Source organism: Arvicanthis niloticus, chromosome 9, assembly GCF_011762505.2.
Source record: "Arvicanthis niloticus isolate mArvNil1 chromosome 9, mArvNil1.pat.X, whole genome shotgun sequence".
NCBI lineage: Eukaryota > Metazoa > Chordata > Mammalia > Rodentia > Muridae > Arvicanthis > Arvicanthis niloticus.
The window spans coordinates 62,042,453-62,065,450 of record NC_047666.1 but is presented as its reverse complement, the minus strand read 5'-3'; the positions used below and the strand labels follow the sequence as shown (position 1 = coordinate 62,065,450).

At 47.3% G+C, this 22,998-nt stretch overlaps 2 protein-coding genes across 3 annotated transcripts in view; both read right to left on the bottom strand.

The window, feature by feature from the left end:
- Window positions 1-2,144: 2,144 nt before the first annotated feature.
- C1r (complement C1r) lies at window positions 2,145-12,891 on the bottom strand. Its single transcript, XM_034512342.2, has 11 exons — window positions 12,712-12,891; window positions 11,734-11,959; window positions 9,735-9,927; window positions 8,770-8,916; window positions 8,475-8,671; window positions 8,031-8,178; window positions 7,714-7,835; window positions 5,894-5,972; window positions 5,462-5,617; window positions 3,518-3,592; window positions 2,145-3,062 (listed from the first exon to the last, which is right to left on the bottom strand). Coding segments are annotated over exons 1-11 (2,121 nt in total). The 5' UTR covers window positions 12,714-12,891; the 3' UTR covers window positions 2,145-2,286.
- A 2,292-nt stretch (window positions 12,892-15,183) lies between these two features.
- Window positions 15,184-22,998, bottom strand: part of C1rl (complement C1r subcomponent like) — a 19,084-nt gene continuing 11,269 nt past the window's right edge. The window contains exons 3-6 of one of the 2 annotated variants that reach the window (XM_034512656.2): window positions 20,016-20,205; window positions 18,584-18,691; window positions 18,417-18,491; window positions 15,184-17,032 (exon numbers count right to left, since the gene is read on the bottom strand). In XM_034512656.2, coding sequence (XP_034368547.1) covers window positions 16,260-17,032; window positions 18,417-18,491; window positions 18,584-18,691; window positions 20,016-20,205 — 1,146 coding nt within the window. In that variant the 3' untranslated portion in view covers window positions 15,184-16,259. The remainder of the gene's footprint in view (window positions 17,033-18,416; window positions 18,492-18,583; window positions 18,692-20,015; window positions 20,206-22,998) is intronic. The other variant, XM_034512657.2, reaches the window with a different exon arrangement.

The following is a 22,998-nucleotide window of genomic DNA, read 5'->3' as shown; positions in this document are numbered from 1 at the left end:
TTGAGAACTGAATCCAGGTCCTAGACAAGAGTATCAAGGGTTTTTCAACACCGAGCCAGCTCTCCAGAGCCTCTCTTTAGAATCTACTTTTTCCCTTTGTCTCCTCCTAGAAACAGGCTTTATGTGGCTTGGGCTAGCCTTGAACTAGCTGTAAGAGCCAGGAATGACCTTGAATTCATGCCCTTGTTCCCCGAATTTAGCGTTGCAGACAGGCACAGCATCTGGTGAATCCTCGGTGTCTTTAGGCAGAAGACAATAGATCAGTGAATAAGCACATTAGCCAGCTTCCATTATTGTATCAAAATGCATGAAACAATCATCTTAACAAGAGGAAAGACTGGGCGGGAGAGGCAGCTCAGTGGTTAAGAGCGCTGGCTCCAAGCACCTGCGTAGCTCACAATCATGTGTAACTCCAGTCTCACCGGATCCAGTGTCCTTTTCTGGTTTCTTGGGGGAACTGCATGGATACAGTACACATATGTACATGCAGGCAAAACACCCATACATGTTAAATAAAACTAAAAATTTAAAAGAAAGAATACTTTTTTTTTCCTTCAAAATATTGTTGGTATACTGACCTGGTGGCACACAGCTGTAGTCTCAGCTCTCAAGATGCTGAGGAGGAAGAACTTCTTGGGGCATGAATTTGAGTTCAGCTTGGACACAGTAAGTGTTGGAGTCCAGGAGTTGCCTTACAGACCATGTGAACACTGATCATGTCAGGCAGGGACAGTTTATTGAGCACATGCCGCAGGACTGGTTGACCAGGGCCATGGTCCAGATTCAGAAACTGAAACATGACCCCGAGTTAAGATCCTAAAGGGTTTTTAAACCCAAAACATCTGTGCGAAGGTATTTCACCAATCAGAATTTAGGGATAGGGGGATTTCCTTAGAAACATGTCTTTGTCGTACACTTATCCTGTTCCCATTGGTTGGGGTATTCAACCGTGGAAGGGAACTTGCTTTGTCTAACATTCATGTCTTAACTTGACAACCAGGATGTCAGTTACCCACGTACATGTCTCTTTCTGCCAAGTAGGATGTCAGTTCCCAGGGAGTCCTTGGGAACTTAAACTTTACTCAACCACTACTCAAAATGGAAGTCTTATTCCAAATAGTTCCTTATATTGGCACAAGTGTGTCTCTTGTGCTGAGGTCCATCCTTGAAGCAGCCTACACCATCAAAGCGTCTACACAGCTGCAGGAAGTGCTGTTGGGTGGTTGGTTCCGGTCCAAGCTTATTGTGGGTAACTCTATAAAACTGTTCTACTGACTTCTATCGTGATCGGTTTCCAAGGGCACAGAACATAACAGAATATGTCATCAGTCTTGGCATTAGAAAGTTTCCTAGTGACAGCAGAAACATATGAGAAAGTTTCCTTATAATGGAAGACGTAGCCATTAAGGCTACGACCGCCTTAATGTTTCATCTAGGCCTTGATATTTTACCTAGGTCCTAATAGTAAGATCTTGTCTCAAATGATTAGTGACGGGACTTAGAGACGCAATCTCACACCATTCCTCCCTTACAGAAGATTTGATGATAAGAAGGTAGTGCATTTAGAAACTGTTAAAAAGAAAAACCATGACTTTCTTCATATTGTATAATCAAGACAAAATATAGAATGGTATTTTAGTTATGTATATGTGTGTGGGGATGTGCAGGTGTTTGAAGGCTGAAGCTGGGGTTAGAGACAGTTGTGAGCCATGCGACATGGGTGCTGGAAATCAAACTATGTTTGAACCAAGCAAGAACAGTCCATATTCATTCTCTCTCTCTCTCTCTCTCTCTCTCTCTCTCTCTCTCTCTCTCTCTCTCTCTAGTTAGGTTTTTTCTTTCTTTTTTTTTTTTTGGAGACAAGGTTTTTCTGTGTAGTTCTGGCTGCCCTGGAACTCACTCTGTAAACTAGGCTGGCCTCGAACTCAACAGAGACTCACTTGCCTCTGCCTCCCAAGTGCTGGGATTAAAGGCGTGCACCACCACTGCCTGGCTAACAGTCCATACTCTTAACTGGGGAACAACCCTCCAACTCATTGTTAGCTTTAACCCTGAGCCTCAAGCAGGAGGACTGTATAATTTAGGGCAGCCGGGGCCACATAATCAAACTATGTTGAAAACAAAACAAAACACTAGAAAGTTGATGGGATTATAGAAAAGAGGATTTATTCTATACACTGTCTGCATCTGTGATTTTAATATGAGAATCATAGTGCTTATCAACAATTGGTCAGATACCCTTTTTTATACACTACACCCTGGATGCTGACCTAGTGAACGCTGGGCTCAGTTTTCATCTCCCATCTCTTTCTTGATCCAGTCAACATAATTCAGTAACTTGGTGTAGAAGCCGTATCCCTCACCACACCCAAGGCCCCAGGATACGATGCCTGCAGCCACCCAGGTATCACTACCGCGGTCCCTGACTACAAAAACACTCCCACTGTCCCCCTGGCAGGCGTCCTGCCTTATAGTTGGGTCCCCAGAACAGAACATATTTTGAGAAAATACATCATTACTGTTTTTTGTCCAGAGCCATTTCTGGCATGCCTCTCGATCAGCTACAGGCAGTCGGACAAACCTGAGATCAAAATCTAGCCTATCTTCTGTTATCCCGAAACCACTGACATAACCCATGAGGCCTTTGTCATAGAAGGTCTCATTGTCTGGGAGACAGATGGGGAGGAGGTTAGGGCCCAGTGTGACGCTGTTTTCCAACTCCAGTAGAGCAATATCTCCTTCAAAATTGTTAGGTTCATCTTGGCGGTAGTCTGGGTGAATGATGACCCTACGGACTGGGTGATATCCCAATTTTTCGATCTCTTCGACGTTTGTGTGGCCCAGGAAAACATGTGTTCTGGCGCTGGCATCGTTTTCTTTGTGGTGTTGCTTGGGGTAGATGGTGTGGGCTGCCGTGAGGATCCAGCGGTCTCCAAGCAGGGCCCCACCCCCTCGCCCGTGGAAATTGGTGAATGCCTGCCAGGGGAAGTTGCCCGGACTGGCTTTCTGCCCTCCGATGATGCGCTGCTTTGGTGTCACAGGGTTGACAGGCTTCCCACAGACTGCAGAGACAGGATGAAAACTGGTCAGCTCCAGGTCCTACCCCTTCTTCCCCCTTTTGCTCCAACACCCCCATCCACCTCTGGTGCTCTTGACTCTCCTCCCCTTCCTCTCCCTCCTTCTCCCTGTACCTCCTTGTCTCTCTCTTCTTTATCTTCCTGTTCCTATAGTCCATTCTCCCAACCATTCTTGGCTAACTCTCCTTGTTCTTACTAATTCCTTCCGGGAATTTCTCTCCACTTTACTCTCCGATTCCTTGTCCCTGTGAGCATTAGACCATCAGGACCAATGTAGATTTTCTGTACTTCTGTCTTTTCTCCTGGGACACTCACTCTCGCTCCTTTTTCCTTACTCCTCACGGTGTTTCACTTGGAGCTGAGGCATCGCCTTACTCTCTCTATGTACCGTGCTCTTTCCCACGATACTGCAAACGACATCTGGGTCATCCACCCTTTACCTGGCAGACATCGGGGCATTTTCTCTCCTTCCTCTTCGTTCTTCCAAATGCCTTGGGCTGTGCAGGTATATATCCCTGTGGATAAAAAGAATTAGTGTCAAGGCTGGAGGTGGTGGGCCAGAAAAGCAGGACACTGAGGGTATCATATAGGGAGTTGGAGAAAAGAAGCCATCACAGTCAGGGATCAAAGTTAACTGGTTCGAATCTATATGGATATATAGAAGTGTTAAGAGACTCTATACACATATTTTGTCTTATTGTTGAGTGAAAAATCCCAGAACACTTAGTTATATATAACTGATGTGCACTTGTAAAAGTAGATACCCTGGAAGGAAGCCATCTGAGCTTACCAGTGACCACATCCTGGTAGCAGGATTACAGATCATAATGCCATGTCTTCCCTCCTGTATATCTCTTTCCAGGGTTTGTTGTTAAGAACAGGCCAACCTTAAATTTGCTGTCTAGACCAAGCTGGCTCCGAATTCTCCATCCTCAGCTGTAGTCACACAAATGCTGGTATTCCAGGAGTGCAGAACCACACTCAGCAATAGCTGTATCTTTTGATTGCTAACACTCTGCCCTGTTAGTTGTTGAGTATTTTATCTGTATTATCTCATTTAAATATGGTGACACTTTCAAGCATGTGTTATCTTCATTTGTAAAATGAGGAAATTAAGATTAAGCCCTTCCTTCCTTCCTTCCTTCCATCCTTCTTTCCAGTGTTGAATATGTAACTCAGGGACCCTCACGTGGTAGGCAAGTGCATTATCATTGAACAATATACTCAGTCTTGATTTTTTTTTTTAATTTAGAGAGAAATTTTAGTTAGATGTGTTGGCATGTACCTGTAATCCTTGAGATATAGGGGTAGAAAGATTAGGTGTTTAAAAATCATCCTTGGCTACACAGAGTGCTTGGAGAGAGAGACAGACAGAGAGAGAGAGAGAGAGAGAGAGAGAGAGAGAGAGAGAGAGAGAGAGAGAGAGAGACAGAAACAGAGAGACAGACAGAGAGACAGACAGAGAGACAGAAACACAGATACACAAGGAGACAGAGAGGAAGAAGAGGAGGAGGAAAGGAAGATGAAGAAAAGGAGGAAGAGGAGGAAGAGGAAGAAAAGGAGGAGGAAGAAGAGAACAGAGTATTAAAGATACCGGTGAGACATGCTGGAACTCAATGGTAAGGGTGCATGCTTTAGATTCACGACAGAGGCCCTAGGTTCAATCTCCATGACTACAATAAACCTACCAACCAACCCACAGATGAGTTTGAGAATCGTTAAATAAACATAAATGCAAAAGATCAGAACATGGCAGCCTGGGAGAGGGAGGACAGAGGGGGAATGCCACTGTACGTGTGGTGGTGGTGATGGCGGTGCCGTGTTCTTAGTGATGGTAGAATGGGTGGCAATGGTTTTATTGGTACCGATAATGAGTGGCTATGGTGGAGACAGTGTTGATGCAGCAATGATAACAATGATAGTGGTGACGGGGATACTGATTTTGGTAATGGTGATGGCGGTGTTGGTGATGATAATGTGTACTGGAGATCGCAATGTTGGTAATGGAGATATCAGTATGGTGGTGATGTTGGTGAGGTGGTGGCAACTGTTGGTGTTGGAAGTGACAATGGTGATGATGGTGTTATTGGTAGTGTGTCAGTGGTGGCTATGGTGGTATTGTGCTGGTATGGGTGCTATTGGTGGTTAATGCACTGTTACTGGTAGTGTTAGTATTGGTAATGGCTATGGTGGTGAGAGGAAACTGGTGGCTTAAGAGATTCGAGTCTTTGCTTTCCATTGGCTTGGTGCCAAACTGTTTGTTTGTTTGTTTGGCATTGTAATGTAGAATCCTTTAGCTGGTACTCAGGACTCCATTGAAGAAATGCCAGGTGTCCCTCAGAGCTGAAAGAGGACTAAGGATCACGATGGACGTCAGTTCCTACCTCGCACGGACTCGCTGCTGCCGGCTCTGGTCTTCATCTTGTAATAGGGTTCGTGGCAGTAATATTGGACACTGGCTTCATAGGTGTTTATGCCTTTTGTGGTGATGTAGCGGAAGTCCCCATTAGACAGGCTTCGGGGCCGCCCACAGTCCTTGACTTAGAGAGAACACAGGGTTGTAAGGGAGTGGAGGACACCTATGCAGAGACTTTAGTGGGGCAATGAGGGGTCTCAGAGAGCCTCAGAGCAGTATGGTCAGTAGGGTGGACACTTGCAATAGATGGGGTGAAACTCAATTCTGACTGAGCCCATCAGGCCTGAGATGGGGACTAAACAGCTTCTGAGATGGGCTATGAACTTGGAGCAAGCCATGAGGCGGGACCCTCGGAGATGAGGAGTCTTTCTCCCTCCCAGACAGCCAGCGTGTGACTTACTCTTGCACCTGGGCATGGCGCGGTGCCATGTGCCGTCATGTTGGCAAACAGCTGTGAAGGAGAGCAGTGCCTGATTTCCCTGTTGAAGCAGAAGTTAGACATGCCATCAGCACAAGGTCCCCCCACTTCCACGCTGCACCCTGGGTGTAGGGATGTGATGGCAGCTGTGTCCATCTCTTAGACCTCAGCTCCCTGACAGGCGTGCCTCCTCCTCCCTCCTCCCTGTTCTCCCTAGCTAGTGCTCTCAATCCAGGCTGCAGGTGGGATGCCAAGTTCCAAAGCAGAAAGTTACAGCAAGGCTAACTGGTAGGTTCAATAATCTTCTTTTTAGACTCTTGCCTGTTTCCACTGGACTCCCTGCCCCCTCCCAAAGTGTAATAAAGACAAGTCAGGATTGTACTTTTGTATCAAAACAAAGGCTATTTTCTAGAGCAGACTTCTCCCTCTTTCTGAAACGGTCTAACAGTCAAGGTCTCCATCACATTCCCCACCCCCACACTGCAGTTTTCTTAAAGTCCAGGGCTTCCCCTAAACTACTAGTGCCTCCTGTGCCCTGTCATAGATGTTCAACATGGTGACATGGCAGGTGAGTGGACAGTTGGCACATGGTCAAAGAGTGGCACTCACTTGATAATATTAGAAAATTCGATTTTGTTTTTGAGACAAGGCCTTGTTATATAGCCTAGGCTGTCCTAGAACTAGCTATGTAGCCCAGGCTGGCCTCAAATTCATGGTTTTCTTGCCTAAGTTTCCACATGAGCTACAGGTGTAGGTACCGCTGCCCCTGGTTATGAATAACTTATTAACAGCAAGAATCAGATGGGTCTAAGGGCAAATGCTTGTAATTCCAGCACTCAGGAGGAGAGGCAGGAGGATAAAGAGTTTAAATCTAGCCTTGGCTAATCAGGAGAGACAGAAGGATAAAGAGTTTAAATCTAGCCTTGGCTATACAGTGAGGCCGACTGTCACCAACCTACCAGCCAACCATTCCTTTTCTGCCATCTACTTAGCTCTACACCCCCGTCAGCCTGCAAAGCTGGATACAGGGCAGTGGGCCTGTGGTGAGACCACCAACATGTATCAAGGACCCGGGAGGGTTGGGTACTTCTATACAGAAGCCACTATGTGATGCTGAACATGTCAGGATAGCTCTGGTCTCACTTCTGTTTAAGAAGTTTAAATAATCAGGGTGCCCAGGCTGTACAGACTGATAGAATTAGATGCCCAAGCAAGAGGCCCAGACATCAGTTCATCCTCCTCCTCCTCTTCTTCTTCTTCCTCTTTCTCCCTCTCCTCTCTCTTTCTCTCTCCTCTCTGTTGTTCTCTCTCTCTCTCTCTCTCTCTCTCTCTCTCTCTCTGAGACAGGGTTTATCTGTGTAGCGGTTCTAGAACTCTCTCTGTGGACCAGGCTGGCCTTGAATTCACAGAGATCTACATGTCTCTACTTGCCTCTCTCTCCTTAAGTGCTAGGATTAAAGGCATGAGCCATTACCATTTGGCTAAGACGTCAGGTTCTTACCCCCCCCCCCAAGTGTTTCCTGTATCCAGACAAAGTAGATTCTTTTTCTCATCTTCTTTACAGTACCTGACATTGAACCCAGGGCCACCTGCATCCTAGGCAAGCCCTCTACTACTGAGCTACATCCTCACCCCTCTTCTTCACTTTCTACTTTGAGACGAGATCTTACCGAGTCACCCCGGTTGGCCTTGAACTTGCTCTGCAGCCTGAGTGGACCTTGAACATCAGTCCCTTTGATGTTTACTCAGATCTGAGAGCAGACATTGATTCTTCCAGCCCCCTGTCATCCCCAACCTGTTACCTCCACGAGCTGGTAGCCTTGTTTGCAGGTGACAATGAAGTAATCTCGGAACTGGTACTGAGGCTGGGGATCTTGGATGACGGTGAACTCATCCAGGGCCTTGGGTTGGGGGCACTTGATGGCTGTTGGTGAGGCCAGAGGGCATGCTCTTGTCAGAGCCAGTGGTCCCCCCTCCAGTTTCCCTCTTTACTGGCAGGCAAGGGAAGCACTTTGATATCTTATTTTAGTTTAGGGGGCTAGAGACAGAACCCCAAGGTCTCATGCATGTTAGATACAAGTTTCCCAGAAAGCCACATTCCACCCTAAACCGCTCTCACTTTCTGTGGTGTAGTGCAGCTTCCAGCCTCGGCTGTCCCCTGACTCATCTGTGAAGAACAGCAGATCCACTGCGTTGCTTCTGGTGTCAAGGTCTGGAGGCCTTTGCTTTCCACAGAATTCACCCAAATTCTTCCCGCTAGCATAGATCTGATGGGAAGAGGAGTGGAGACTGTGGTTATTTCTCCAGCGGGGACATTTTTTACACGTGTTCACTTGGGTGGCCAGGGTGACGGTAGAGATGGAATCCTACCTGGTGTGTGTTTTCAGCTGCAGGTGGAAAAGGACCCCCAGGACCCGTTGGATGTTGTAGGGGAGCTGTTCTAGACCTATTTGAAGCTGGTCAGCAATGTCTCCCTGTCTCCCTCAGTCAGAGGTCCCAGGAAGAAGCAGGGACCCGGGGAGCCATGTGGGTAAGTGAAGGAAAGTGTGAAGGACAGCTGTACCTGGAGCTGGTCATAGGGGCAGTGTACTTGCTGGTGGTCATCAATATCAAAAGTATCCAGGAACTTGAGGTGCACCGTGAGGCCCCTCTCTACCCGGATGCTGTAGTTGCAGCGTAGATCCGGAGGATAGGGCCCAGGGTATTCCAGGCTGGAGACGTAGCCTGAGGGCTCCGTGTAGAGCTCACTGCTGCACTCAGCTGTAAAATCGGAACCAGAGGGGCCATGAGGGCTCTTAGGCTGGCCTAGCAAGCCTCTGCTCCGCCTTTGCCTACTCCCCATCCCCACTCTGCCTCACCCTGGCAGGACTGCCCATCTTTCTGAAGCTCGTAGCCAGGACGGCAGGAACAGAAGTAGCCTCCAACATAGTTGTGACACAGGTGTTGGCATCGGGGCTGCAAACCGTCTTCCACTGAGTTGGGCTGGGAGGCACATTCATCAAGGTCTGGAAGGGATTCCAGAAGGAAAGGGTTATGTTTCTCTCCACAGAACTCTGGGCTCAGATGTGCTACTGTTGTGCTATCCAGTTCTCTGTCCAGAGACTTGTGTGTGTGTGTGTGTTTTCAAAAAGTCAGGTACCAGAAGCCTGGAGACAAAGTCCACTTCTGGCCCCTTCGCCTCTCTAAAGGTCTCCGGGAACTGCTGAATCAAGATTGGCAGCAGAGCCCAGATTGTCAGACCCCATCTTGAGGAGAGAAATAAGGAAAGCTAGGCTTCTGGCTTCTTTAGGTTCTGTTGAGGTTTGGTCTGTTGCTACCTATTGTAATGCTAAATACTGCTCCCCCCCCCCCCCCAGTTGCCCTCAGGGACTAGAGAAATCCCAGGTATACAAAGTAATGCTATGTGACCTTGCTCCTTAATTTAAAACTATTGGTTGACTAAACCTATACCTGGGCAGCAGAGAGGTAGGTCAAGGTTTGGTTTTCTGGCTTCGGGTCTGAGAAGGACCACAAAGGAAGAGAGAGAAGGTGGAGAGAAGAGATGACCCATGAGGGTTGGCCAGTCTGTGTAAGAGCAGCCCAGGTGGAACACGGGGTCATAAAGCAGGGTTTAACAGGGAAGTAGACGTAACATCTGCCCAGCTCTAGTACTGATTAAGGCTTATTAGAAATATAAACGTTTTGTGTCTTTTATCTGGGAATGATCAAAGGGTAGAAACTCCTGACCGAGACTAAGAAAGTACTACAACAGGGCTCAAACTTGCCCACTACCCACTCCTGTGGCTGAGGCCAGAAGGCAGGGCTGGTCTTGGGGAGCGCTCACCCACAGCCTGGTAGTAGGCCAGGAAGCCCTTGTAGAACATGACGGTCCCATTCTCCTCGTTGGAGAAGTCTGTGTGAAACGTGAGCAGCATCTTGTTTCCCTGGGATATGAATTCCTTATTTCCTGGGTGGTTGCCTAGGGGAGAGTCCAGCTGTCCACAGAACCTCCCCAGAGTTTTCTTATCAGCAGAAATCTGTTGGAGAAAGGACAAGCGAGAGAAGCCCTGCTAAGGAGCCTGTGGCAGGCCAGCGAAGGCCCTCCCTGGATTGAATCATGATTTAATGTTACTGTCTGTCAGATCTGGCTGCTATGCACACCTCCAAGTGATGCTTATGGGTTCATCTCAGCTTCTCATTAATTTTGTTTTTTTTTTTTAAAACTATTTATTTATTATATGTAAGTACACTGTTGCTGTCTTCAGACACCCCATAAGAGGGCATCAGATCTCATTACAGATGGTTGTGAGCCACCATGTGGTTGCTGGGATTTGAACTCATGACCTCCGGAAGAGCAGTCAGTGCTCTTAACCACTGAGCCATCTCACCAGCCCCTAATTTTGTTTTCTTAAGGTAGGATCTTACTATGTAGCCTAGGCTAGCCTTGATGACATTTATTGATGCCTCTGTCTCTGTCTCTCTGTCTCTGTCTCTCTGTATTGAGGGGTATGTTGCAGGGGTGTACATGTGGAACACAGAGGACAACTTGCAGGAGTCAGGTTTTTCCCTCTATCATGGACGTCCTTGGGATTGAACTCAGAGTCTTCAGGCTTGGAGGCAAGGGCCTTTACCCCCTGAGCCAACTCGCCAGCTCTGGGCTGTGACTGAACTTACAGTTTTGGCTTTATCCCAACCGTTGGCTAACCCTTCACCTGTCATCCTGTGCCTGGTACATCATTTCTTCACCATTTTCTGCCCCCCACCCCTTCCCGAGGTTCCAATCTCATTTCTTTCCTACCACTTCCTGTACCCCCCTTCTCCAGGAATCCTGGTCCCCAGTCGTCTTTATCATTCCTTCATTTCTAGAGCCTGGTTTGATCACCTTTAGTCTCCGCCATTACCTTCTCCTCCCCCTCCCCCTTCTCATCTTCCTCCTTGGTGTTTTTCCGACAGTGTGCTTTACTAATACCCTCTGCTTGCCTTGCACTTGGTCCATAGCCCAGGCTGGTCGGGAACGTTCTAAGTCTCCTAGTATCTGGGATCACAGGACTGTGCAACAGTGCCCAGGTTTTTGCTTATTTTGTTTCGCTTTCTACTTCATTGTTTTAAAAGCCGCACTCAGCTCAGCCTCCTGATAGACCCAACTGAACATGATAACACAAATGGCACTCAGCGGCCTCGGCACTGGCAGCATCACCTGGTGTCTTGACTGCTTTGTCTCACAGATTCCTTAATTTCTCCAAAGCAGAAGACATTCTCCTTGCTAGCTTTGCTGCGGAATGCACCCCCCCCCCAATGCCGCAGACTTGTTGCGTCCTCTTTGTTGGGAAGGTGTGGTTTTCACGTTGTTTTCTTAGCTTCCAGGCTGGTGCCTGAGCGTGATAGTGTGTGGAAGGACACAGGCTCTGCTTGGATCCTGCTTTTGATTTTTACAGGATGTAGAAAGATGAGGCCAAGAAAGAAACCCTTTGAAGTGTACCGATCAAGGGTGACTAAGGTCCTTGTCTTCCCTTGACACGTGATGTCTGTCACATGTTTCATTTCCTCCTGTTTCTGATGAGTAGGTTGTCATACTGAGGCACAGCAGTTTCTTAAGGTCTTATGGTTGGCCATCTCCTAACTCCAATACACAGTAAAATCTCCTGGAACACCCCCCACCCCCACTTTCCCCATGAGTCTCACTGAGGCCTCAAAAGTCCATGAATGCCTCCTCTATGGCACTAGAAACCCAAGGCCAGCATTTCTACCGAGCTGCACACTCATGGGGTGCAGGCATATTGTCCAGGGTATTCAGAGCACAAACTTCCAGCTTTGTCTCCCCTCCCTCCCAATCTGACACCTACCTTGACATAGTCATAGAAACATCCTTCAGAAGGCTCCAGATCAAACTGCCAGAAGACCAGCTTCACTCTGTATCCCGTAGGGACAGCGATCACAGTGGTTGTCTCCAAGTCACTGGGGTAAGGCTTGGGATACAGAGGGGAGGTCACCTCTCCATAGAGCTTCTGAGGGAGGTAGATGGAGCCCTCCACTCCACAGAACAGGGTCACCAGGAGGGCGAAGAGCCGCCTGTCAAAGAGAGGGGAGTGTTTGTGGGGCTGGAGGGGTGCCTTGCCACTTGGACAAGGAACGGGATGAGTAAACTGCCCCTTCATCCCCCATGCCCATTCTAGACTTCACAGAGGCACTGTGAATGGGGCCAGTGGCAGCCTCTGCAGCTGCTACATCTGTGTCCCTCCTGGGCCAGTACCCAGTCCATCGGTCACCATTGTACTCCCCACCCCCAGCCCATGAGCGGCTTCCTCTGTCCTTCTCTTTCATCTCCTTTTCTTCCCGGAGTAGGACTGGCTTGGGACCAGCTGTCCGAGGGTGAAGTTTCCCAGAGATGGCTCTGCAAAGGTTCCCAAGGCTTCAGCAAAGGCCCCTGGGAGAAACCCTTCATGGCGTGTGAGAAACACACATGGGGGCGGGAGGGGGAATTCTCTTCTCACTCAGAGAGTTCCCTCACCTTACTGTTACCCTGCTATGTGCACAGAGTCAGGCCCTTAAACATGCTTCAGCTCATGTCTGGTCTGGTCCCTGGAGGAAGGCTGATGACTGTCGCTGAGAAGTATGTGCGCTGGAGATGGGACTATAGGAAGGAGAGTATTGTGTTCCTGTTCTTTCCTTTCCTTTCCTTTCCTTTCCTTTCCTTTCCTTTCCTTTCCTTTCCTTTCCTTTCCTTTCCTTTCCTTTCCCTTTCTTCTTCTTTCTTAGTAATGTGGAAGCATGTTTGCCTCCCATGCCCAACTCCTCCCTTGGTACCCATCAACCTTACTCACATGTCTCTAGGCCAGTTTGTTTTGGGTCCTCAGCTCTCCTGACAGAGTCTTCAGGCACTGTAAGTTGAAGGAGGGAGTGGGCATGCAGGGGAGGGAAGGACTATGGTAGTGGAGGGGTGACCATTCCCGGAGGAATGTTGCGGGGAATGAACCAATTGCATAAACAAAAAAAAAATCTCTGAGTTCCAGTTTAGTTTTGGTTTTGAAATCCCCGTTGCTTGCTGGTGCCATCTGGTGGTCCACGTGGGGAATGGTCTGAACTTTAAGGGTCGGGGAAACATTTGGTTTGGTGGGCCAGACTGGGGCGGGGGGGTGGGGTGATGTGTCTCTTAATCGGGTTAACATTTTCTGGGAGACTTTCCCCGGGAGCTGCTAGTTGTACTTTATTCGAAGTTCCTAGCCACAGGTTGTGGAAGCCCTTAAAGTCTGTGCTTTCCGATTGGAATCTCGCAATCATTATTCACCTAGAAGCCGCGGTACAGGAGTGAATGGCTGGGGTTTAAGCGCACAGGGTGAGGTGACAGAATTTGGTTGAGGAGGGCACGGGAGCGGGAAGACCGGTGTACTGGTGTGGGGGAGTTGTTATGTCTCAGGACCCTAAAGCAAGGCTAGGCTTGGAGCCCCCGCCTCCATCCCTGAACTAGCTTGCCAGTGAACTTAGATCTTATTGAAGATTGGGCAGCTGCAGAATGGAAGAAACATCTTTTCCTGGACTTCTTGTCAGGGATACAATTACTTAGCGCTTCAAGCGAAGGGTGTGGCTGCAGAGGGAGAGGGACTCTCGGTCTTTTAAAGAGGGAAACCAGGTTCCCGAGGCAGCTGTGCTGTCCACAAGGACATAGCGTCCTGTTTAAAAATTTTGCTCCTGTGTCCTCAGCACCAAAAAATTTATGACACTTTATTCTGTGGAGGCTTGGGCCGCAGAGCAGGCCTCCCAGTTCCTGTAAGCATGTTCCTTATTAGAGGAACCTTCCATCCCTCTACATGCCCCCCCCCATTGTTCACAAATGGAATTATTCGTATTAGGGGTCAGACTGTGAACTTTAAGGATCCACCAAGATGGAGGCAGCCTCCCGCTTGACAGTGACCAGTTATCTTGGAATGAGGCTGGAGAGCAGTTACCCATAAGTTGCAAAACCCACTAAGGTTTGGAAGGTTTTCCCAGCAGACCTGTGCACTGGAGCAGAAGCCTGAAGGTAGTGGGGGTGGGGTGGGGGGGTGGGGGTGGGGCTTGGGAGGGTGTCCCAAGATTTTATCACAGTAAGATCCATGGCCTTGTCACAGATCAGGAAAGACAAATGATGAAGGAGAAAGAAATAGACTAGATCAGAAGACGGAAGGAAGAGAAAATCTTGCCTAGTGAATTGCGTGTTGGTATTCTAAGAGCTGTGTGTGTGTGTGTGTGTGTGTGTGTGTGTGTGTGTTGAATGTTTATGATGGAGGCAGATCAGGTAGATAGAGGGTGGTCCAAGACAGCAAGTCAACTGAAGCAGTCTCATCTGCATTGCTTCTAGGGATTCTGAGTTCTCTTCTGATGTCATGTGACTTGACAAAAAAAAAAAAAAAAAAAAAAAAAAAAAAAAGCGCCAAACCTGGACCTTCCCACCTCAGGTCTAACCCCACTTCCACCCTGTCTAAACATCCAAATAAAATTTAAATCTGTATCTAGAGATAAAAAATAATTACATAGATCTGGACAAATATATGTATTTTGCTTTGTCAATAAGAAAAATATATAATTTTTCATAAAATAAAAATTTCAATAAGAATGATATATACTTATTACTTAAAATTTAGCCAGTAGAAAGTAAGAGAAAAATTAGTCAAAATCACTCCGTCTGAAATAACTTTAGTATTTTTAGAATACTTTTACTTTAAACCTATTTATTTTATAGAAGAATTTATATATTTGTAGTTTTTGTTTCTGGATGTATGTGTGTGTACCTGTGCATGCAGTGTCTGTGGAGGCCACAGGGTGGGTGTTGGAAACTCCAGAAGTGGAGTTATAGACATTTGTGAGCTGCCATTTTTTTTTTTTTTTTTTTTTTTTTTTTGTGGTTCCATTCCAACGACCTCGTAACCTCTTAACCTCTGAGCCATTGCTCCTAGATTTTTAATAGTCTTTGGAATTGTGCATAGGGTTTAAAAAGTAGAATCAACCATATTTATATCCTGCTATTTATTTATTTATTTATTTATTTATTTATTTATTTATTGGTTTTTCAAGACAGAATTTCTCTATGTAGCCTTGGCTGTCCTAGAACTGACTCTATAGACCAGGCTGGCCTTGAACATCCCCCAGTGCTAGGATTAAAGGTGTGAGCCACCACTACCCTACTATTTATTTTGTATTTTTTATGTTAACTTTGAGATGAGATCAAAGCTGGCCTTGAACATGTGATCCTTCTGCCTCAGCCTCCCACGTGGCTGGGATTTTAGTGTGTATTTTGTGCTTAGCTTGGATGCTGCTGGTTATTTTTTTTTTTTTTTTTTTTTAGATAAATTTAACCTTTGACAATAAGACACCTTCACCTCAACACTAATGTACTTTCTTTTTCTCTTTTATGGTATTCATTCTCTATTGTCACTGAACTTTTGTATTTTATTTTTGTCTTTTAGTGTAAATCACTCCAAATCTTTTCTACAAATTAAAGAGTTCAGCTTCTCAGGCTTGCAATGCACTGGGCGATGAGGGCCAGCAGGAAAGTGGGAGCTGATGGTACAACTTTCACTGAAACAGGCCTTCCCAGGGATGGTGTCTGTAAAGCTGTGGAACCCGGAAGGGGAAGTAGATGCTAAGGTAGGTATTGCTGGCAACCGAGAGGAATCCCTGAGATGGGATGAAGCCTCAATCAACCAGCTGTGGAACTTCCGCAAGCCATCGGGTCTTTGGGAGCTTCCGTTTCCTCATTGTGAGATGTGAATGACAGCCTATGGCCAGCGAGAATTGGGTGAGACGATAGGGGACGCTCCTGGTTTACCGTAGATGTAAAAGAAAAGGAAGCATTGCCAGGATTGCCTGTAGAAGCTGGGGTCGGGGCGAAGCCCGTTGCTTTGCATATTTGAGGCTCATTGTAAGGGTCTCCGGAATACTTCAGAAGCACAAGTCCATGAGTAAATACAGAAGAAACTGTCCATAGCTGAGGTCGGGGGATTAAAAAAGACACAGGTGGTGACGATGCTAGGTGTATATGCTTGTAATCCCAATGTTTGGGAGGCTGAAGCAGGAGCGTTGCCCTGAGTTTGAGGCCAGCCTGGCTACAGAGTGAAACCCTGCCTTGAACAAATAAATGTTATAAGCAAAAGTTGCTTAGATTTACAGGGCTCCCCTAGTATAAAACCCAGGGGAACAGAAAGTGAGAGAGAGGAACTGCTTCTGATTTGGGATGGCGCAGGCTCGGGGAGGCGGGGCTTTCTGTTGGCAGCCGGTTGCTGAACCAGTGACTTAAATAGGGGTCTCCCGGCTTCGAATGGATCTTCACTCCTGCCGGTTCTTAGCTGGGAGCTCCTCAGTGCTGGCTGGCTCAGCCAGCTCAGGCCTCCTGGCGTCAGTCTTTACCTTCAGTCACCCTCTTAATCCAATCCACGTAGCTGAGTACTTTGGTGTAGAAGCCGTACCCCTTGCCACAACCGACGCCCCAGGATACAATGCCTGTGGCTACCCAGTGACGAGCACGATCGTCCCACACCACATAGACGCTGCCACTGTCTCCCTGGCAGACACTGTTCATCTGCATCTCTTCCCCGACACAGAACATATTGTCAGAAAACACCTCAGTTCGCTGTCTCTGGCGGAGCCAGGCTTCACAAGCCTCCCGGGGAGCCACAGGCAGCTTTGAGTATTTCAACTTTGTCGTTAACCAGCCCATCTCCACACCAAACCCACTGACATAACCCCACAGGCCGCTGTGGTAGAGGGTCTCATTGTCGGGCAGACAGACTGGGAGGAGGTTGGGCCCCAGGGGGACTCTGTGCTCAAGCTCCAGGAGGGCGATATCCCCATTGAAGTTGTGGGACTCATGTTGGCGGTAGTCTGGGTGAACCACCACCCTACGGACAGGGTGGTTCCCCAGTTTCAGCAGCTCGTCTATGTCTGTGTGACCCAGAAACACTTCCACATTCTGGTTCTTCCTGAGATAGATGCTATCCTTGGGGTAGATGGTATGGGCAGCCGTCAGGATCCATCTGTCACCGAGCAGGGCTCCGCCCCCACGACCGTAGATGCTGGTGAAGGCTTGCCAGGGGAAGTTGCCCAGATTAGCTCGGGAAGAACCAAAAGTGTTTGGGTTCTCGGCAATGGGGACAACTGGTCTTCCACAGACTGCAAGAGAGGACGGTGAGAAGAGTGAGTGATCAACAACTGTGGAGATTAGATTAGAGACCCGTGAGGTGCTGTGATACACGTGAGGTATCACATGTGACTCTGCAGAGGGCCAGGACCTTCCAAGCATGTGTGTCACAAGCACTGATGTAGGCAGAGAATCAATCCTGACACTGTGGGAGCATAAATCCTGCAAGGGACAGGACACTGGGGCCTCCCCCCATGCTGCTTCAGACATTTTAAAGTCTTTTTTTTTTAATGATGGGGCCATCTCTGGTCCACGGAATGTCTTGAGTGCCTTTTATTCGTTTTCTATGTCACTCCCTTATTTGTAACATCTCCCATGCCACCCATGCCCCAAACCCAGGCTACCTCTCAGTGTTCCATGGATCAGATTTTGTTGGGGAGGGGCAGTGCTTTTTCATTTGAAAATATGGATTTTGACAGGCGTGTTGGTGTATGGATGTAATCCCAGAATTTGGGAAATAGGCTGAAAAATCAGTTCAAGATCATCTTTGGTTACATAGGGAATTTGAGGCCATCCTGGGGTATGAGAGTGTCAAGCAAAGCAAAGCAGAGCAGAGCAGAGCAGAGCAGAGCAGAGCAGAGCAGAGCAGAGCAGAGCAGAGCAGAGCAGAGCAGAGCAGAGCAGAGCAGAGCAGAGCAGAGCAAAGCACAACACAACACAACACACAAAAGGAGGATGTGCAGTTGTATCTTGGATAACCCTGAACGCATTGTGCTAAGGGGAGGAGTCAGGCATACAGAGTCCTGTAATGTATGATTCCATTTGTATGAAACATCCAGAATGGACAAATCCATAGAGGTAGAAAGTAGATATGTGATGGGAATGTCATGAGGGAGTGGGGAGAAAGAGGTGGTGTGTGTGTGTGTGTGTGTGTGTGTGTGTGTGTGTGTGTGTGTGTGTGTGCGCGTGTGTGTGTGTGCCTGCCAGAGGTCAATCTTGGCTGTCTTTCACCAGGTGTGATTCACATGGTTTCTGAGACAGGGTCTTTCATTGACTCGGAACTCACTATGCTAGGCTGGCTGGAACCCCAACACTTGGATTGCAAGTCTATTCATTTGTACGTTTGAAAGTGTGTGTGTGTTTGTTGTGTGTGTTGCTGAAGATTGAACTCAAGACCTTATGTATCTCAGGCAGGTGGTCTACCACAGCGCTTCCTCCAGTCATCTGAGACCGTTGGAGAATGAGAGGGAAGCTCCTTGCCTCTTATTTCCTGGGTCCTCTGACATCGAACCTTCTGCCTTCACCTCCCTTTCCTGTCCCAGTGTTTCCTTTCACCCCATGTCTCAGCCCTCACAGTGACAGCCAAGGCTGTTGGCATCTGACGACTTCGACAGCACCAGGCAGGTAGTTACTCACCTGGCACGCATACAGGAACCTCCTCTCCATCCTGTCTGTCCTTACACTTCCTCAAGGATGGGCAGCTAAGTGTCCCTGCAGAGCAGAACGAGGGGCAGCAAAAGGTTGGGGTGTCCAGACCCGTAATAGGATAGGTGCTCAGAAGGACTCAGCAGGTGGGGGCTCACCTGTCTGTTCTGTCTTATAATAGGGATCTTGGCAGTGGTTCTGAATCTTGGGAGGGTCAGCTCCAGGTGTGGTGACAGTCTCCGTGTCCCCATTGGGTTGGTTCACAGCTGTAGGGAAAGAGCAGTTCTCAGGGTCTTACAGAGGCTTGTAAACTGCTGCTAACTCCAGGGACGACTCTGACCATTTCTATATGGTCAGTGTACAAGACGTAGCAAAATCCAAACTGTCTTTCACTGATTGTGTTTTTTTAAGACTCCAAGAGCTTGAAAGCAACTGTGAGAAGCGAGCTATGGAGAAGCCGGCCTCTCCAGACATAGCTGCCGGGAGTATTAATTAGCAAAGCTTCTTTGGAGAGAAGTTAAACAACTCCAGAATTTTAAAAATGCAAATGTGCTATATCCTAGCATTTAAATTTCTAAGAATTTACCCTAAAGAAATTCTCACACCTGTGCTCAGAGATGTGCGAGTAAGAATACACACAGCCACATTGTTGGTGGCAAGAAAGGATTCATGGCCAACTCACCAAATACACATTACAGCCATCAAGAGAATACTGTGTGTTATTAAAGACATAACAAGTCGATGCTCACCATATGTATGCGAGATAGCCTTTCTGACATACTGAATTTGGGGCTAGAGAGATGGTTCAGCAGTGACAACCACTTGCTACTCTTCCAGAGAATCCAGGTTCGGCTCCCAGCAACCACATGGCAGTTTAGCACTCTAGCCTAGGTGATCTGATGCCCCCTGCTGGCCTCTATAGGTACAAGGTGTGTGTGTGTACACGCGCGCGCACACGCGCACTCGCACACGCACACGCACACTGCACAGACATACAAGCAAGCAAAACACTCATACACACACACACTAAAAGAACAAACCTAAAAAGTAAGCCTAAAAAAGACATCTTGAACTTAAAAAGCGGCAACGTCAGAGCATTATGTACACAGTGCAACACACAGACGCTGTGGAGCTTCAACAGTGTGGAGTGTCTTTGGGAGACTATCTGGTAGACGGAAAGCAGGGCTATTTCTGGGAAGTTTGGTCAGCAATGAAGGCCAGACCTCAGAGGAAGTCTTACTTTCCACACCTTAATTTAAAAGACATGATGTGCAAATACTATTTTCTCAAAAAGTGAGTCACATTCCAGAATCTAGAATTCCACTTATTAACCTGGCTTTCTGATTTCTCCTCATTGGCCTGTAAGCTTTACAGGGTCTGAAACATTTCCTGGAATTAATGGCTGGAGTCAAGCCATGGCTGCCTCCTAACTGGGCTGTTCACTATCAAGGTCACCGCTGGGACAAGGATAGAGTCAGCTCAGGTATCCCCAATCCCCACCTGTCACTCATGCTTCCACTTGGCTTTTCAAGGGGTCAGGGACCAAGGATGAGGGTCACAGAGGTTCCACACTTCAAGAGAGACCCTCACCTATGGCTTGGTAGAGAGCCAGGAAGCCTCTGTGGAGGTGTGTGATTTTGTTCTTGGAGGAGGAATGTGCCTGGAAGGTCAGCCGCAGGCTCCTCCCTGAGGATACAAACTCCCTGTGGCCAGGAGGGCTCCCCAGAGAGGAACCTTGCTGCCCACACAGCCTGGTTGCATCTGTTCCTCTGGTTGAAATCTGAAAGAGCAAAGAGAGGACAGGAAGTGTGGGGCAAGTCTGTGCTACTGGCCACAGGGTGTGAGGCCATGTCTCTCCTTGCTCTAGCTCTGCTGGGAAGTGATGCACCTCTGTGGAGCTCAGAAGTTGCTCATGTTGGGGTCCTCTGAAATAGTTTTTGTCTCATTATTGTCCCCATGTTTCTTCCAGAGTGGCCATGTATTTGACTTTCTCTTATGCCTGCTATAATTACCTTGTAAACCTTACTCTGCTTTCCTTTCTCCAGAAGATTCCTTGAGAACCATGAGCTCTCTGTACTTCTCACTGGATTGTAAACTCTAAGAAAAGACTATATGTGTTTTGCCCCAAACTGAGTCCCTGATGCTTGTAATAGACTCTTAGACCTTGGTAGGCCCCAGATCTTAGCAGAACTGAAGCCATGATGGAACCACTAGTCAAGCCATAAAACTCAGCATGTAGTTAGCACCATCTGCCAAATAAAAACAAAGGCCTAGTCCATCTAAGTCCATAGTTCTGACAAAGTCTCTGAATGTAATAACCTTGCTTTTTGGCTTCTATAGTTTTGCTTCTGGCTAACTGTTCTTGTTAACTGAAGCATGTCAACCCAGTATAGTTTTGTGTGTGTGTGTGTGTGTGTGTGTGTGTGTGTGTGTGTGTGTGCTCGCACTTAAAAAGCTCACCCTGAGAAAGGCTTAGGGCTACACTGGGATTCTGAATAACACTGGCTGGTTAATTAAGACTTTCCAGTGGCTTAAACCCATGCCTGAATAGTCTTTTTTTGGTGGGTGTTGTGGTTTGTATATGCTTGACCCTGTGAGAGGCACTATTAGGAGGTATGGCCTTGTTGGAGGAAATGTCACTGTAGAGGTGGGTGATGAGACCCTCCTCCTAACCATGTGGGAGCCAATCTTCTATCAGCCTTCAAATGAAGATGTAAAACTCTCAGCTCCTCCTGCACCATGCTGCCATGCTCCTGTCTTGATGATAATGGACTGAACTTCTGAACCTGTAAGACAGCCCCAATTAAATGTTGTCCTCATAAGAGTTGTCTTGGTCATGGTGTCTGTTCACAATAGTAAAACCCTAACTAAGACAGTGGGTATCCTACAACATTTCTGGAGGTTCAACAGAGATCTTGAGACCAAACCTCAAGACACTAGGGGTCTCACTCAGATCTCCTTAAAGCAGGGAGGAGTGCAGTGGTCAAAGGGCTCCTAGGGGGTGTGCAGTCTAAGATGTCCTAGGTCCCCAGGACTCCCTTTGATCAATGGACTCCCTTTGATCAATGGACACTTTGGAGGGGTCTGATACCTCTACCCCCAAAGAAAACAAATTAGAAAGTCACCTGATCTATCATGTCCAGAAGTAAGTGTGGTTAAGGTACCTTCCATTTGGACATATAGGACAGGTAGGATATTGCCCCTGATCCAGAGAGATGTCACTGGGTACTTCTGTCTGTTCAGGTGTAGAAATGTGTGGTATGCCCTCTCTCTCTGGTTTCTTTACTGAATCTCTTTCTGTCTCTCTCTCTCTGTCTCCATCTCTCTCTGTGTCTCTGTGTCTGCTTTTGTCTGTCTGTCTGTCTGTCTGTCTGTCTGTCTGTCTGTCTCTGTGTCTTCCTGTATGTTTCTGCCTGTTCTGTATTTTCTGTTTCTGTTTCTCTGTATTGACCAGTGACTTTCTGTGACGTGAGACTTTCCATACACACCCTCCATCCCTAGCTTAAGAACTGTGCCTCTTGTTGGGGACCCCAATCCCTTTGCCTCTGTCAGAACACCCAGACAAACAAACAAACAAACAAACAACAACAACAAAAACCAAGAAAACACAAACCAAAACCAAGGTCCTCCAGCTGCCTCACTACCAGAGTGCTTGCTTGCTTTGTTACTGACTCCTGCTTATGGTCTAGGTTGGTTTGGTCCCTGTGTGGAGGTAGAGAGAACCGGACCTCTCTCATCCAGGGCTCTCTTCCATTTAAACAAAATGCAGACCCAGAAGGAGAAATACTTCCCCTGAGATGTACCTTCCCTCAGGTCCCCTGCCTGCTCTAAGTAGTCCCAGGGAACAGGAAAAAAGAAAGTCCACCCCTTCTGCTTTCATGATTTGAAATTTTCAACCATTTTCAACCAATAATCCATATAATTGGAAAACTCAAAATCTACCATTCTCTGAAAAAATAAAATTAAAAAACTGCCCCTGGGCCAGGCAGGGTGAATAACTGCTAGACAATGCAGCTTGAATAAAATGGATTTTCCTTTCTACTCAACTCAGACCAAGGAAACTTTACACAATTTTGTCTAGGCCCTTTTACGAAGAATTATTAAAGGCAGCTGCTGAAAAGATTTCCTTTGTCATTCAGTCATCCTCATATATTAGTAAAAAAGTTATAAAAAGTTAAAAAAAAATTAAAGTGATAAATTGGCCCCAGTTTCTGGATATAGTTCAAAAGTGTAGTAGTTTGAATATATTTGGCCCAGGGAGTGGCACATCGGGAGGTGTGGCCTTGGAGGAAGTGTGTCACTGTGGGGGTGAGCAATGAGACCGTCCTCCTAGCTGCCTGGAAGACAGTTTTCTCCTGTTTGCCTTTGGAACAAGATGTAAAACTCGCGGCTCCTCCAGCGCTATGCCTGCCTGGACACTGTCATGTTTCCCACCATGATGACAATGGACTGAACCTCTGAACTGTAAGCCAGTTCCAACTAAATGTTTTTCTTTACACTAGTTTCCTTGGTCATGGTGTCTTTTCATAACCAAGGAAACCCTAACTAAAACAGTGTTTAACAACAAAAAAAC